The sequence below is a fragment of the Labrus mixtus genome, chromosome 22 (assembly GCF_963584025.1).
Source record: "Labrus mixtus chromosome 22, fLabMix1.1, whole genome shotgun sequence".
Classification (NCBI taxonomy): domain Eukaryota; kingdom Metazoa; phylum Chordata; class Actinopteri; order Labriformes; family Labridae; genus Labrus; species Labrus mixtus.
Genome location: NC_083633.1, coordinates 6,055,445 through 6,072,597, shown reverse-complemented (window position 1 = coordinate 6,072,597; position 17,153 = coordinate 6,055,445). Strand labels below are relative to the sequence as shown.

General features: G+C 41.0%; 1 protein-coding gene across 1 annotated transcript; it reads left to right on the top strand.

The window, feature by feature from the left end:
- The first annotated feature begins 16 nt into the window (after positions 1 to 16).
- On the top strand, positions 17 to 16,241 carry fbxo18 (F-box DNA helicase 1). Its single transcript, XM_061029439.1, has 21 exons — positions 17 to 400; positions 1,852 to 2,025; positions 3,229 to 3,806; positions 4,111 to 4,247; positions 4,946 to 5,093; positions 5,201 to 5,382; positions 5,470 to 5,544; positions 5,639 to 5,730; positions 6,729 to 6,897; positions 8,295 to 8,508; positions 8,617 to 8,704; positions 8,805 to 8,900; positions 9,005 to 9,141; positions 9,490 to 9,586; positions 9,713 to 9,879; positions 10,482 to 10,578; positions 10,660 to 10,854; positions 11,438 to 11,563; positions 11,819 to 11,925; positions 14,560 to 14,694; positions 15,706 to 16,241. Exons 1-21 carry the CDS (start codon positions 382 to 384, stop codon positions 15,865 to 15,867), a joined length of 3,195 nt encoding a protein of 1,064 aa, XP_060885422.1. The 5' UTR covers positions 17 to 381; the 3' UTR covers positions 15,868 to 16,241.
- Positions 16,242 to 17,153: the final 912 nt, after the last annotated feature.

The window sequence follows — 17,153 nt, the reverse complement described above, 5'->3', positions numbered from 1 at the left end:
AAAAGAAGAAGCGCCGACCAATAACCTGCAGCAACTTCAGAGCATCTGTTTTAACCCGTTATTACTTTGTTAGAGATAACTGTCTATTTGTCACTAAAGGGAATACCACGAGTAAATGTGTTTTATTGACACTAGGCGGAGTGGAACATTGTAGTGAAAAGTGGAGGCGGCGAAACTGAGGAAAACAAAGCTACATTAGCCTAAAAGCTAAGTTAGCGTTAGCAACATCCGTTGTTTACATTTGCTCGACTCCTTACAGTCAGAGTTTTTTATTTACATAATAATAATAATATAACTGCAACAAAAAAAAGCTTGAACGAAACTATGTATTTTAACTTTAAGTTTAGCTGTTAGTAAGATACGAATGCGCTGGACACGAAGATGGAGGTGGCTACTAAAAGTGAGTCAATCTGTTGAAACCAAAACTAACAGGTCAAACTTTTATCTGTACGTAGATAAGTGTCCCTTTATTTTCACCATACATATCGAGATACACTCATCCCCTTTGCTTACACATTCTATATCTAGATAATTAACCTCAAACATTGTCTGTAACAAGTTCAGAACAGCAGCTACATGTTGACCACAAACGAAACTAAACTCTGCTTTTAAAGAGGAAACAACACAAGCTGATACTGTAACATGAAACATCCTGCGATCATTTCAATCCTTTGTGTGGGCTTGTTTTGTGCTACAGATGTTCTTAACTCTGGGGTGCAGCTGTGAGGCTGACACTTCATTGTATCCAGCTTTGATCTGTGTTTTCTGTTGATTTGAGGGAACACATATCTCACATACGTCGGATGTTGCAAAAGGAAGCAGTGTGTCTCTTTTCATAACCCACAGGTGTGCAGGTGTCATATACTGTATGTTCTTGTGTTAGTAGTTGTGACCTCTGCTGTAGATTCAGTGTTAAATTGAATTCCTCTCACAAAATCGGCCATGCTTTGCTGGCAGTGAAAAACGGCGTGCATTGTTTTTATTTAGCCTCCTTTCATAACCTTGTGCCCCCCTAGGGTCAACTATGGGGGGGGGGGGGGGGGGGGGGGGGAAGAATCACTGCATTGGCAAAAGTTAAATGTATTTTTTATTTTCATAGCCAAAAAGATATAATTCAACGGTTTCCGGAGTATAGTTCATGCTGTTGAGACTACATTTGCAGGCTAATTGAACCATAAATATTATTAACTCAAACTTCACCTTTTATTAGTTGACATGGCACATCTTAGGAGGTCATTCAGATTTACTTTTATTGATCCCTGCAAGGGGAAATTTCAGTTTTTACACTCTGTAAGTCATGAACACACACATGCAGAAACAGGATCCTCTGGACATGCACTAATGGAGAGATGTCAGAGTGACGGAGCGGGGGTTTGGTGCCTTGCTCAAGGGCACCTCGGCAGTGCTCAGGAGGTGACCTGGCACCTCTCCAGCTACTAGACCAACTTCCATATTTGGTCCGCACCAGGACTTGAACCAGCGACCCTCCAGTTCCCAACCCAAGTCCCTACAGACTGAGCTACTGACGTCATTAGCAACAACAAAAAAGACGATCTCACCAGTTTCGTTTACAAGAGGTGTAACCAAGATTTTGTCAAATGATATGAAATGATAGTAATTCAAAATAAAGACAAAGACAATAAACACACTACTGGTGATATAAGAATTATGGAATGGCTATCATTGCATAATATGAAAAAAGGAGGTAGCACATCAAGCAGGTGCAGGGCCATGCAAAAACAAGTGTGCAGGCCTGTCTCTCTTCCTAAGTCTGACACTGCATAATAAGAGTCCTAATACTGTAGATTGTGTTGCACTGCTGACATGTTTGAATATTGTGTGGCTTCCCAGGAAAAGTCAAACGGAGGCACCTGAACGCTGCAGAGTGTGATGAACTGGGACGGAGTGCGGAGGGCACTGATGCCCTTACCAGGCCCCAAACTTTCAACCAGACACAGACCCAGGGCAACTGCAACCCCAACCGGGGACTTTACCCCAGGACGCCTACGAAGCGACGGAAGAACGGTAATCTGCTGTTATCCTTTCGTTACAAACATTTTGACAAATCTGGGTGTATTTGTAAATAGATATTTTTCACAAGTTAAAGTGTGTATGTAGCTTAATGAACTTTTTAAGGTATTATATTCTAATTATTCCTCAAGGCACCACTTCCTGTTAAAGGAAGAAATGAACTTTAACTGTATAAGTTAATTAATTATTCATTCTCATATCAGAATGTCAGTAAGTTCTCTAGGATCACTTGAATCATTAAATAAACACAGACACAGTTCTGAATGATTACGTGTGATTTTATTACAGGAATCGTGAACAATAATGCAGATTAACAAAGTAAATATAAAAGATTATAATTTGTATGACTTTAAAGAACGAAATTATGGAAATGAAATCGTTTGATTTTAATTGACCTATTATGGTATCGCCATAATGGTGAAAGTAACAAATGAAACGATACATGGTTTTGTAAGGATTTAAATAAAAATGTGACTCAAAATAAAATCTTTCAATTTGAGAAAACCACAAAGTCTCTTGTCAGTTTTATGATGCTTGGACGATCCTCAGACCTCAGCATGATGCTCTTTCCCAGGATGCCAGTTATCTGTGGAAGTGTTCGTTCAATCGTAATTCACAGTCAAACACAAGAGTCAAAGGAGATGTCCTGGTTCCTGGTCAGTGTTAACCTACAGGATGTTTTTTTTAATTTTTTTTATTGCCCAAAAAAAAAAAACATAAATATAATAGATCAATGGAAAAACAGACAGTACATAATGAGTAGTTAATTAACAAACTATACATTTTGAAAGAAATGTGCTGGAGGAGCCAAATAAACCCAGAGGGGCTTGTCGAGTGGCCCTCCTAAAGAGAAACATGTAACACAGAGACATTATTAATGTAGTCCAAGCAAAAACAATAAAGCTAACAAGAACACATACTCAATAAGGTGTAAAAGAAAGCAAAACAAGAAAGAGATAAATGAAAGAAGAGGGGAAAAGGGAAAATAAGCTCTTATGGCAGAGGAAGATTATGATGGCGCATTGGTTAATTGGCCAAGCAGGAAATAAATGGTTTGTTTTTTAAATAAGATGTTGTTGAGCTCTGAGCAGTTCTTTGATCCAGGGGTTCACTAAAAAAAAGGGGGAGGAGTTCTGTCAGTTTGTTCTGCATCTGGTTCCGTTACATGTACTTGCTTGACTTTCTTCAATGTTTTAGGACCATCAGACTCGGTCTCAGGAAGTCCTTCCGGGCAACAGAAGAGCATCAACAGCTTCTTCTCTGTGACAGGAGTCATAAGATCCAGCCCGCATAAAACCCCTCAGCCCTCCTCGTCCACATGCACAAATGGAGTCAATGTAGACCTCTTTCCTGACGAGGACGAGGATGATGATGTCAGTCTTTTAGCTGCCCCGATGGCAGTAGAACTTGAAGCAGAGGACGAGGTGGACGATGTAAGCCTGCTAGCTGCAGACATAGAGCCGCAGCCTGACAAGAGGCAGAACACGACTGTGGATTATTTGGAGGGAATGACAGCTGAGATGTTCGGGGATGATGAGGAATTCGACCAAGGTGGCAATAACATTCACAATGAAGATGAGGAGGTGGAGGCCCTCCCCGACGAGCATTTCGGGCTCCTCGGAAACGACAGGGTCCTGCAGGAGCCCCAGGGCTGCATGGATGACCTACCAGAGGAGGTGCTGAGACAAGTACTGAGCCTGGTCCCTGCCCAAGACCTGTACCGCAGTGTGATCCATGTCTGCCACAGCTGGAGGAACATCGTCGAGGACACCAAGGTTAGACACAGCACTTCATTTTTCATTAGTTTTATATTGTCAATATGGTTAAAGGAGGACTCAGAGTTAAGTTATTCTAATATAACTGATTAAAGAATGATACGCTTTTACTTCCTCCAGGAAAGAATGTAAAAAAAATATACATGTTTTAGAGATGAAATGTTGTTTGTTTACCTTCTCTTTTTGTTCTTTTATCCGTTCTGGTGATACCAACACCCAGTCCCTGTCAGAATTAGAATAAAAGAAAGCTAATCAAAGTAACTCCACTCTAATCAGTGTTGTATATTTGTGTTTCACTGTGCAGTTCGTCCCCTTCAAGAAGAAATACTTCCGCTACATGATGAAGGAGAAGGACACGGTGATGGAGATCATGGCCATCCTGAAGAAGAGCAAGATCACAAAGCCGGCACCTCCCGAGCACAGCATACGACACCTCGTTGTGTAAGTCTGTTCTTGATTATTTCCATAGCAATACTGACATGAAGAAGAGCGAGGTCACACTGCAAGGCTGAGTATTGTGAAGAGACAACACAGGCTCTTTCACTGAGTTGGTCTGCTGCAATGGCCTCGTTCTGCACTACTACTTAACAATATTATAATTATAATAATAATATATTTTATTTATAAGCGCTTTTAAAAAACTCAGAGACACTTTACAATAGTTAAAAACAGAAAGAACAGCACAGTAAGGACAGACTAACAGACATTGCAACATTACACACAAATCATAAAGATAACAACAATAAAGGTAAACTACAGAAAACAGGAAATACAGCACAATCATACATTAAAAGCTTGTTTAAAGAGGTGAGTTTTGATAAGTGATTTGAAAGTAGGAGGGTCGGTGCAGTGTTGAATGTGTGTAGGGAGTGAGTTCCAGAGGGAGGGGGGGCAGCTATGGAGAAGGCTCTGTCCCCCCAGGTTCGGTGCTTGGTTCTAAAAGGGGGAGACAGGAGGTTGGCTTTTGAGGAACGGAGGCTGCGTGCAGGAGTGTGAGGGTGAAGGAGGGCCGTGAGGTAGGAGGGGGGCCTGGTGGTTAAGGGCTTTATGTGTGAGGATTTTGGACTTTGGATGATTGTTTTTTGAAAGCAAGGAGAGGTTTTTAATTTCTTCCTCTTTTTTTTTTGCTTTGTGGTAAGTTTAATGGCCCAGCATAAGGTGGGAGAGCGGGTGAGGCCGGAGGACGTCCTGGAGTGTGTGAAGAAACATCGCCTTTTCCCTCAGGCTGAGGCCTCCATTAAACTCCGTATTCCTGATATTAAGAAGAGCTTTAACCTCGGCATTGAGGTATGACCCACACACCGAAGCCCTCCGGTTATCAAATGGAGAAAGCTGAAATGTAAAAGTTCTTGTTGAGGTGTGCAGTCCTAACATAGCTTGCGTCTGATCTCCAGGGTCCCAATCCGTACGCAGCCATGGCTGTCATACTGCTCCTGAGCGAGAGTGTGGGCGACGTGCAGGCTTTAGTGTCTCTTCTCACTGGCTGCATGGCGCACACCGCCATCATGGAGTACCTCAACCACATGGCCATGATGTTGCTGGCCTTGAAGAGATACAGCATCCAGATTAGTAACAGGTAAGAGCTGTCAGAGTCAACATCTTAAATTCCTTCATTAAACTCCTGGAAGCGTTCAAACGAGTCTTTTCTTTCCCGTCGTCACAGGTTGCATTACAACATCTACTACGTACTTCACCTGATGGAGAACGGACCCTTTTCAGTCAGCTGTGGTCAGAGCGGGTGAGGACTGAACAATTCTGTTTCATCAAAATCACATATGAAGAGCTTTGTCAACAGTCGTCAGCTTTTATGTTGTTGTTGTTTTTTTTGCCAGACGGCCTAAGATGCAGCTCACAGGGGAACAGCAGCGTATCCTCAGCCATGACGTCCAGGTGGACCATGTGGTCAAGATTGTGGCTTTTGCAGGTACAGTGGCAGCTATCGCTTTGGTCAGCCACACATAGAGTAATTTAGTGGGTCACAAACAACGGGCCTTTTTGCCTTTATTGGATAGGACAGCTGAAGAGAGACAGGAAATGGTGGGAGGAGAGAGTGGGGGAGGACATGCAGCAAAGGCCAGAGGTCATATTCAAACACACAGCCGCTGCAACAGGGACTACAGCCTCTGTACATGGGGCGTGCGCTATATAACCACTAGGCTACCGGCGTGTGTATGTAGGTGTGATTTCCTTTAAAGAGGACTTCTCCACCTTTTCAAACAGTCCCCCTGTGGTCTAAATGAAACATCTGTGCTGTGCTTTGGTCAAAATATAACATGAATCAAGCACCAGAGGAGGTTTGTGACCCTGTATAAACCAGCTCTCTCAGAACGCTCCGTTTTGGTGTGTGTGTCTCTTTAAATGTAATGAGCCCCCCCTGAGTTTTCCTGGTAGACATCACTCCTCTGTAGCGAGAATAAAAATGGCGGACCTGCGCAGAAGTTTTGTTCTAGGCTGGGGATGGAGAGGGTTTTTTTTTTTTTAAAACCAGAATCCCACTGTGACATCACAAGGAGAGCACATTTGAAACGGAGCATTTTTCTCTGTGTTGTAAGACTTATGCATACCACAAACAAAGGACTGGATGGGTTTATTTAACATTTTGTTGGTCAGTAGACACTCAGGTTACCCAAATATATGTTCAAAAACACTGTACAAGTGGATTTTTCATAATATGTCCCCTTTAATATTGAATGTACTCCCTCTCATTGTCTTGCTGTGAATAGCCATGAAGTTCAGTTCTTCTTGTTTTCTCTTTGTTCGTCAACGCACTTTGTAAACTCTTTTTTTTTTTTTAAATGCTATATAAATAAAATGACTGTTCTGTTCTGTATAACACAAGACAACAGAAATACAAGTGTTTTTGTAAACATTATAATGACATTGGTGGGTTATAGCTGAAAGATCTGTGCTGTCTCGCCGCAGGCACGGGTAAGACGACCACGCTGGTGAAGTATGCTGAGCAGCGGCCACATCTTCGTTTCCTGTATGTGGCCTTCAACAAATCAGTGGCCACTGAGGCGCAGCGCCGCTTCCCATCAAACGTGGACTGCAAGACCATCCACTCGTTGGCCTACGGTGATGTCGGAAAGAGGTGAGGAGTGAAAAGATGCCCACAGCGACAGTTAAAGTTTTGTGGACAAAAAGATGGCTGTAGAATGTTTTCTGCTTTCTAAATTATCTGGGTCATACATTTGTATGTAGGGTGAGATAACACATGTGCTCTCCGGTATTAATTATATTCTGACTTTGGGCACAAAGATGTCGGTGCTGCTAAAAAATGCCCCATTCAGTGAAATGCACAAGACTTCTGCCTCTTCACTCAGAGGAGGGATGAGAGGTGTAAAAAACGTGTAATAAAGCTTTATAAAAAAAAAAAGAACATAAAGAATATACCAGTTTCTCCTGCTTGGATAAACTCACTCCATCCTTTTTTATCTGAACATATTATCTGTTGTGTATAACTTGTACTCATGGAGGAGTTTATGCCTTTACGAGAGAGACAGGACAGTGGATAGAAACGGAAATCAGAGAGATAGAGAGAGAGAGAGAGAGAGAGAGTGGGGAATGACATGCGAGAAAGGAGCCACAGGTCGGATTCTAACCCGGTCTGCCTGATTGGAGGACTATAGCCTCTGTACATGGGGGCACAAACGAACCACAGAGTCCACCACTATGATGACATGTTATTGCCTTTAAAACAATGCTATGTGTAATCAGGTATATTCAAAGTATCAAAGAAAGAGCGGAGAAGAACATACAGCCAATCAGAAAAGGGTCATGATAAAGGGCATGCTATAAATGTCATCACCCTTTCCTGCTCGCTCGCTCCCATTGGATCGTCCTGACTTTTACCCGCTGCATTCACGCATCGGCTCACCCCAGACTTCACATGGACATTTTACTATAAGGCTGGCAGGGAAAATGCCCCAATTTAAGAGACAGGGCAGTGGATAGTCAAAGAATCGGTACTTGGGCCGCGAATATTAACCACTACGCTATCGCCGCCCCCTTTTGGGAAGTTTACAGGGATCTTTTTGCGTCTCTGAAAATGGCTTATTTCATATTTATCTGGCCTCAATACCATGTTGTCTCAGATACAGTGGGTCTACATTTAGTTGTCTTGACGTTCCTTTGACCACCCAACATTTCTTTTCTACAGAACAATATGAAACATCTTGGATTCTGCAAAAACATACATTTTCTACCTTTATGTATCTGCAGTCAACAAGTGTTTTTCATTTTAAAGCAAAATAACTTTTTATTATTTATTAGTCAATTTATTGAACATGTTAAGATAATACAAACACAAAATAAAAAGCAAAACAAAAAACAAACTGGATCCTCAGGATTGGCCAAAGCAAATTACGTTTTTGGACAAAACAACAACAAAATAATTGGAACAGAGAAATAGGGTTATTTCTAGCCCAAGAAATAAGCAAACAGAAAAAAAACTAAACTAATTGCCCTCCTGTGATCTTCTCTTTCCAGCTACACCCAGAAGCTTAGCTTTAACCTGAAGCCATTCGCTCTGAGCTTTGCGCTCCCCGAAGGCCGTGGTGGCTTCATCAAGGCCAAAGTGGTGGCGACGACTCTGAACACCTTCATGGCTTCAACGGATAAGGCCATCGATTCCAGTCATGTCCCCTTGTACTTCATTAACAAGATGGGCAACAGGACAGATGTGAACCCAATGGAGAGACCGGTATGAAAATGACACACTGGCTTCCTTTTCTTTAAAAAAATAAAAATAAAAATCTTCTGGAGCATAAACCATCGAATCATGTTTGAATTGTTTCTCCAAAAAAAATAGTTGTTTGTGGAAGATGCGAAGATGATCTGGAACAAAATGAAGGATCACAAAGAGAGAAAAAAAGAGGCCTACTACATGACCCACGATGGTAAGTCCACTGGGAATGAGTTGTATTAATTTATAGTAGGAAATATAAAATGTTTGGTTGAATGCGTTACAGGTTGTCAATGAACCTTTTTCATTCTCAGGGTACCTGAAGTTATGGCAGCTGAGAGACCCCAAGCCAAAACTGTCTAACAGATATGATGTCATCTTTATCGACGAGGCCCAGGACTGCACTCCTGGTAATGATAATAACTGTTTCAGGCCTGCAGGATTGTAGGAAGCATCATTTATTGTGCCTGACATTGTGTGGGTAATGGTGTCTTCTTTCTCCCATCCCTCCCAGCCATCATGGATGTGCTTCTGTCTCAGCGCTGTGGGAAAATCCTGGTTGGAGATCCTCATCAGCAGATCTACACCTTTAAAGGAGCCGTCAATGCCCTGCAAGTTGTCGACCACACACACATCTACTACCTGACACAGGTATCGCTCACACTGAAGTGCAGAGATTCAAATGAACATTACTAACCTGGGAATGGTTTTAGAATCGGATTAAAATCTCAATCCTCACTCCATTCGGCTGTTTTCGGTCTTCCAATTTTAAAAAAGGGAAAATTGAAGGAGGTCAGTAAGGGCAACTCACTCAAAGCAAAGATGTCCCGTACCATGCTCAAGTGCGATTGACCTCTCCTGTCTTCTAGTTACCACAAAAGCTGATACATATATTGACTCACAGTCATAACAGGGGGTCGTTAATACACAGTATTTTTAATATATATGTGTATAAATGTACATGTATATTACTTTCAAACTACTAATGTCTTTGTCCAGAGCTTTCGATTTGGTGCCGAGATCGCCTACGTGGGTGCCACCATCCTCAGAGTTTGCAAAAATGTGCAGAAGATTCTAGTGGGAGGAAGGCAAAAAGGTAAACACTGCAAACAGTTTGAGTATGTTGTCTACTAAGAAAAACAGGAACTATTTAAAAATAATGTACATGATTTGAATATCATTGTCGTTGATTTAATAAAGTATTGTTGTTGTTCATTTGTAGGTGGTGTGTGTGACAAGACGGCAGAAGAAACTGCAGAAGCCACAATGCAGGGCGTCAGTCAATGTCCCGGGAAGACGGCCATCCTGTCAAGATGCAACATCACTGTGTTCAACGAAGCTGTCCGCCTCTTAGACGCCAACAGGACTTGCCGGCTCCATTTTGTAGGAGTGAGTGAATGTTTGTATGGCTCTCTACAAAGAACTAGCTTTTTTAAGGAATGAAGAAAATATGCTTTTTGTTTGTTTTTACGATAAAGTTTAGATTAAAAAAAGTTGCCACAATTTGAAAGTTTGTCCTTGAATGTAAAGCCACAGCCACTAGCTTAGCTTGGCATAACAACAGGAAAGAGAGGAAATGGTTACCCAGGGTAACAAAGAAGATAAACCATTTTAATAACTAAGCTCGGAAGGCAGATTCTGTTTCGGTTGGACAGACGCAGGCTAGCTGTTAACTCCAAGTCTTTATGCTAAGCTTAGCTAGCAGCTTTTATTTCAAGGACAAATGAGAGACATCAATTGTCTCATTTCACATCAAAACTGTTGTGAATTTGTGATTAATTAAGTTATTTATTCATTGAAAATGAATAGTGTGTCAGTGTGGTGGGGCGCCGTTGGCCCCATTTCTGGAGGCTACAGTCCTCAAAGCGAACAGGCCGGGTTACAATACAACCTGCGGCTCATTAGAGACTGTATAGCCAGCAAGACTTAGAAGAACAGCATTCAAAATCCTCCTATTCCACAGGTCACTTACAGTTATTCTTTTTCCTTAGGGTGTTGAGAGTATCGGCCTGTCAAAGATCATGGACATCTGGCAGCTGAACGAAGGGGATGCAGTGACAAAGTATATGCAAGGATCTAAAACAAGAAGTAGGATTCTTAGTTCATTGTTATAATAGTTTTTTTTAGAAAAAGTTGTGCTTTTAGATGTTGAATCTTCTCTGTCCTCAGTCATCAGGGATCCTCTCATTCGTGCCTTTGCAAAGAAAAGCCACGCCGGCTTCGGGGCGCTGAAGAAGTACGCGCTGCAGACAGAGGACCGAGAGCTGGACGCCAAGCTGAGCATCGTGGAAAAATACAAAAATCGTATCCCCGAACTGGTGGCATGCCTGGAACAGTGCAATGTAGATGACTTTGACCAAGCAGGTAAGAAAAATATGGATTACTTAAAGCTCCTATAGAAACTTTGGATTCATGTTGGTTGTGGTGTGGACAAAGCTGCATCTCTCCTCTCTTTGCTTGTAGATCATTCTCATGTTTTCAGATCTCATACTGCTTTCTTTTCTTTTTTTTATGAAATGTCTGTTCCTTCAGTGTGCTGTTAATCAATTTGTCTGACACCTACCCCATGGCAGAAGTTTCAGGAGTTAATAATACCTATATAAATAATCAATGTTCCTGCTGATGGTCTTAAGTGCAATTTTTTTTAAGGTCAGAAAGAGCTGTTAATATTAATTTCAGTCTGTTTCATAACCAGTTTAAGACTTCTAATAGGAGCTTTAATTGATCAACTCACAATAGTTTGTGTCTTACATAGGAAAATATTTAAAAATGTCTTACTGTTACTTTTCTTTTTTCTGCTTGATTGTTGAAGTTGTTTTTGGTTAATAATAATTTGTGTTTTAGAATGTAGTCAGCAGATTTCACTTATTCTTGAAAGACCTCAGATTATTCTGTAAACCTGCCCTCTTTATATCGTAGAATAATTTGACTCATTGTTTTGTTCCAGACTTCATATTGGGAACGGTCCACAAGGCTAAAGGTCTGGAGTTTGACACCGTGATGGTCACTGATGACTTCGCCAAGGTCCCCTCCTCCAGACACAACCTGCAATTCAATGCTGACTTCTCTTTTGGTGTGTTTCTATGTTACATTGTGGCCTTCTTGGTAAACACTCATTTCCTGTGCTTTACAAGAGAAAAGCATTTCCAGCTCCTTCATAGGTTATCAATCACAGAGCTATTAAAAGTTGATAGCTCTATAGTTACATCCTTAGAATGATATTCTGTCTATCTGTCAGATTGTTTTACCCAGAAAACTGAAAACAGCTTGAGATGAAAGTTTTGTTAAAATGATCAGTAACCTCTGAATATTTCTCTCCCCTGCTCAGATAAATGTCCTGATGATGAGTGGAACCTGCTGTATGTGGCGGTGACTCGTGCCAAAACCTCACTGATCATCACAAAGAACATCCGCCGCATCCTCACTGTGGCAGGGGTAAGACATAATCTCCCAAATAGCATCGCTCTCTTTACCTCATCGTCGTCATCTTTACTGACAGACTCAAAGGTCCATTAGAAAACAGATTAAAGACAAACAGACAAAACACCACCAATATCAAAAGAGACAGCTGCACCAGTGTCTCCACAGGGATGACTGGTATTGCACAGAACTATGACTGGGATTTGTCAGCAGTATAGTTATGGAGTGTCTGAGAATCCTCCAATGGGCAGTACAGCATGGAAAGTGTTCACTCCTGCATTACAAGTTATCACTTGCAGGAGTGATGCCTGTTAAGGATGTCTCCAGGACGCCTCCCTTTTAGAGGTTTTTTTTTCCCGGGCACGCCCAACAGGGAGGAGAGCCCGGGGCAGACCCAGAATACGCTGGAGGGGATTATATATCCAGTCTAGCCTGGGGACGCCCCAGGAGGAGCTGGAATACGTTGCTGGAGAGAGGGAAGTCTGTGTTGACGTACTGCGCCTGCTGCCACCGCGACCCGACCTCGGATAAGCGGAAGAAAATGGATGGAGGGATGGATGGACTTACATTAGTCCATCAAGTTTTTTTTAATAGTATCCTCGTTGAGTCATTATACGCTGAAGCTTTTGTAAGCTTGCTGTTTTATACCTGGCCCACAGGGGGGCAGTATGCTCTAAAGAGATTTAACTTGACATGGTCTGAACACACTGAGAATGTTCTTGCTAACATATAGTACTGACCTGACTAAACATCATCATCAGACATGTGTTCTATAATGAAGTGCGCTAAATATTTTATTTTGCTACAGACACTTAGCTCCTTCCCTGACAGGTTGAACTTGAGGTCCTCGTCCCCCTTTTGCGCTGCATATAAACACAGTGCTCTTTTTAGTATTGTAATGCACGTCCTATGTTACTCGATAGTCAGAACATTTGTTCAGCAGCTGCTGTTCCCCAGCACTGCTCGGGGTGAAAACTGCCAAATCATCAGCATACATGAGATGATTGATTATATTGTTACCCAACACACGGCAGCAACCATTCAGTTGTCGAGATAGCTCATCCATGTAAATGATCTGTCAGCTCACCCCAAAGGGAGAAGAAGTTGTATCTCTCCATTTGACTTGCATACTCTTATTTGTATACTAGTAAGCCAGAAGCCTTACAATCTAATCAGGGACCCCATTTTTACTTAGTGTGATAAACAACTTTGGATGATTGATGCAATCAAAGGAAAAGAGGCATCAACAAATCCTATAAGGACACGCTTCAGCAGTACTGGTAGCTTCCTGTGTAAGTGTTGTGACACTTCCCTTATCAATACTTCTATGGAAACATAATTCAGACTTTTTTCTCAACATCCCAGTTTCACTTCCAGCCCTTTAAACTCTTCATTTTGTATACATAGTATGTATGTTTACAGAATACACATGTAGCTGGTAGAGCTGGGTATTATCCACAACCTCACGATTCAATTCAATTTCAGTTCTTTGGGTCACGATTCTATTCGATACTGATCAATTTGCTTGGATACAGATTTAATAATACATACAGATGACAGGAATACCCAGATAACTCATCATAGTACCTTCTGTTATTTGATAAATAATTATGTATGCATTGTTTGTAAAGGTTTAGAACAAACTGACGTCCCATTATTCTTTAATAAACAAAGAATAAAACATGAAAGTACAGTACGATCTAAAGTGCACAATTGTGCCTGACCTGAATTCACAGCACCCACAGTGCCCCCCCCAGTGGAGAGGGGTGTCATTACAACAACAACAAATCAATCTTAGGATTTCCCTGAATTGATATTGAATTGGGAAAATAATCATTGCAATGCATTGATGATTTGATATTTTTAACCAGCCCTAGTTGCTGGAGTTGCCGAAGATTAAAAGTTGTTATTGTGCTCTGTGTTTTCTAACTATGAATGGAATTCTTGGAGTTGATTTATTGGGGTCGGCCATGAATGTCATAAAAGAGAGAGAAGATGTTTAGTTCAACAGAGCACCATTGTTCTAGGAAGAAATGAAAGCACTCCCTCCTCAGAAGCAGTAAACCAAAAACAGAAAATGCTCTACGGTCTCTAAGCTTTCACAAGGCTTCACTAAGCCTGCATGAGAATAAGTGCTCTTTTAAAAGCATGAACCTGGTAGCCAACAAGATTCCATACTCGCCTCCTTTTCTTTAAACTCTTTACATCCCCTTTCTTGACGTACATTAGACAAAACCTGTGTCCTCAAAGTTGAGCAAGCAGATGTGGTGAATTAAGGCGAAACGCGTGCAGCAGCAAGAAGACGTCAAGGATCACTAAAGCTGAATATTTGTGTTTGTTTCTTCTAAGAACCAGCTCCTTACTTCATCATTTCTCTCTTGACCACAAGCTTCGAACATTGTCTAATGGTGCTGTTGATTATGTTTTTTTTCAATGCCATATTTATCATTCAGATACTCAATTTTCAGGCTGAGTGCATTTTTCCCCGTGCTTGTGCACCTGCTTGAGATCGAGCGGAAAAACAGAAAACGATCCTTGTAAGAATTCCAGAGTAACACTACAGGTGGTCAAACTCAACAGGTTACCTTTACTGTGTTTGGATACCTGTTACACATCTTCAGCTCGTCATCATCTTTCTGTCACTTCCAGGAATACTTCCTGAAGTCAGACATGCCGGCCTCTCTGATGAAGGCTGGCGAGCCTCTCCCGTGCTGCGTCAAAGACTGTCCCAACTGCACCACACCGGGCTCTGCATTCATCATGAGCAAACGAGAGATGAAATGTGTAAGAACATATCAAACACACCAATGTCATTATAATGTTTACAAAAACACTTGTATTTCTGTTGTCTTGTTTTATACAGAACAGAACAGCACAGTCATTTTATTTATATAGCACTTAAAAAAAAAAAGAGTTTACAAAGTGTGTTGACGAACAAAGAGAAAACAAGAAGAACTGAACTTCATGGCTAGTCACAGCAAGACAATGAGATGGAGTGCATTCAATGTTAAAGGGGACATATTTTGAAAAATCAATTTTTACAACACAGAGAAGATTCTCTGTTTCAAATGTGCTCTCCTTGTGATGTCACAGCGGGATTCTGGGGGAAAAAAATCCCCTCCCCTCCCCTGATATGTCCACCCATAGACTCCACCCCCAGCCTAAAACTTTTGTGCTGGTCCGCCATTTTTATTCTTGCTACAGAGGAGTGATGTCAACCGGGAAAACTCAGGGGGGGGGTTATTACATTTAAAGAGACACACACACCAAAACGGAGCGTTCTGAGAGAGCTGCTTTATACAGGGTCACAAACCTCCTCTGGTGCTTGATTCATGTTATAGTTTGACCAAATAGACCAAGAACACAAAAATGTAGACTTGCAGCAGAGAAGAAAATGGTGAAACAATCAGAGTAAAAATAAAACAAATTGAAGAAATAAAAGCAACAAAACAATGGAGGACATAAAGCAATAAGGGTTACAGAAAGATAAAAGGCAAAAAGAAAGACATCAGTCCTTTTCCTTTCAGGCAGGTTGTTCCAAATCAGAGGGTCCTGCTGTCAAAAGCGCCATCTCCTGTGTTTTTCACAGATACATGATATTTTTTGAATAACACAAAGCATTATAGCCCGTATTGTAAGCTGTCGTGGTTAGCATTTCCTGACGGTTGCACTGAAGTAAATCTAAAAACCCTACCTGGTTATTTATTGTCTGCTCAAATGATAGAAGCACAGGAGTTGTCCCTTCAGACACATTGGTCGTTTCGATTTTAATTCTCCTTCTTTCCTCTTGTCCAGACTGATGGTGTGTCCGCCGGTGGCCCGTTGTGTGAGAGGTGTGTGTGGACACGAATAGGACCCACTGCCTTTCTCATGACCGACGACGTGCTCTCAATGGCTGAGATCCCCCATAGACTCGGCCCACAGGTCCACGACTTGATGCTCCTTGCACTTTTCTAACTCTACTTGTGTCCAAGGAAAACAGCCTTTCTTGCAGTATGAAAAAAAGGGACCTCTGGCTTAGATTGAAAAGGCTGAAAAGGACATGAGCAGCCAGGAATGTCAGGTGTTTGGTCACCTAGAGACAGTGAAAGATGTGTAAGCGGTTTTAAAGTTTTTTTATATATTTTTACAGGTTTTTTCCTTTTTAATATAAAAAGAATTTGGTGTTGCGTTATCCACTTGAATATAGAGAAGATGGGATTTATCAGCTCCCATTAAACATAATCAGAGGCCTGAGGTTTAACCAGAGTGTTCTTAATGTATGGTACTGCTGTGTATTAAAACAAAAACAGAACTGCTGGCTTGTCTGATTACTAAAGGAAAAAATCTTCTCTAGTGTCTTCCCTCCTTATGAATTCAAAAGTCAATAATGTTTTTAACACTTTGAAGTTTTTTGTTAAGATGGTGTGTGTATAGCATTTTAAAATACGGCCAATGAGATAAAACTTTTAATTATCTCTTCATTTACAATACTCCACTTTGTGTGTGAGGCAGATAATCTGTAAATGACAGCAATGAGATGTACCCATCAGCTGCAACCAATCAATCTCAGCCTCCTGGGAACAACGTTGAGCAGCGTTTACAGTCATGAAATAAAACTAATAATCCTCTGAATGCATTGGATGAAATAACAATGAAGTTTTGAAACTGATTCTGACAACCAACATCTCTTACTACATTCACCATGACTGAGACAAACCTTCACGTGTACATGACCAGCTGTGAAAAAGAAACAGGAGAATTAAACAGGAAGTCTGTGTCTGGATTTGTAGCTTGGCTTTAAAAGTGTTTTTGTGTTTTATCACTATCATATTTACCATTGAAGCTGGTCTAGTCAAATGCATAATGAATTTACTATGAAGGGCTAAGAAACGACAACAAAACCAGTTGAGATATAAAAATAAACGACACAAGATAATTGTTCCATTCTGCCTTAAAACACGCTGATAACATCCAATTCTGTTGTGTCTGAGAGGTCATTTCACTCAGTTCAAACACTGAAAATGATTTTCAATAAAATGGAATAGAAATTATATTTTAATTTAGTTTCAAAACACCTCACTAGAAGAAAAATCTGATAAATTTTTTTTGTAATTTTATGTAATATCCATAAAATTAGATGGTAAGATAAAAAGTCAAACTTTAATGATTTACTCAACGATATTTACAAATATTCTGAATTCTATGCAACATTAAAAACAAGAAAGCACTTAACGCTTATTGTTTCTTAACAAAATACAAAA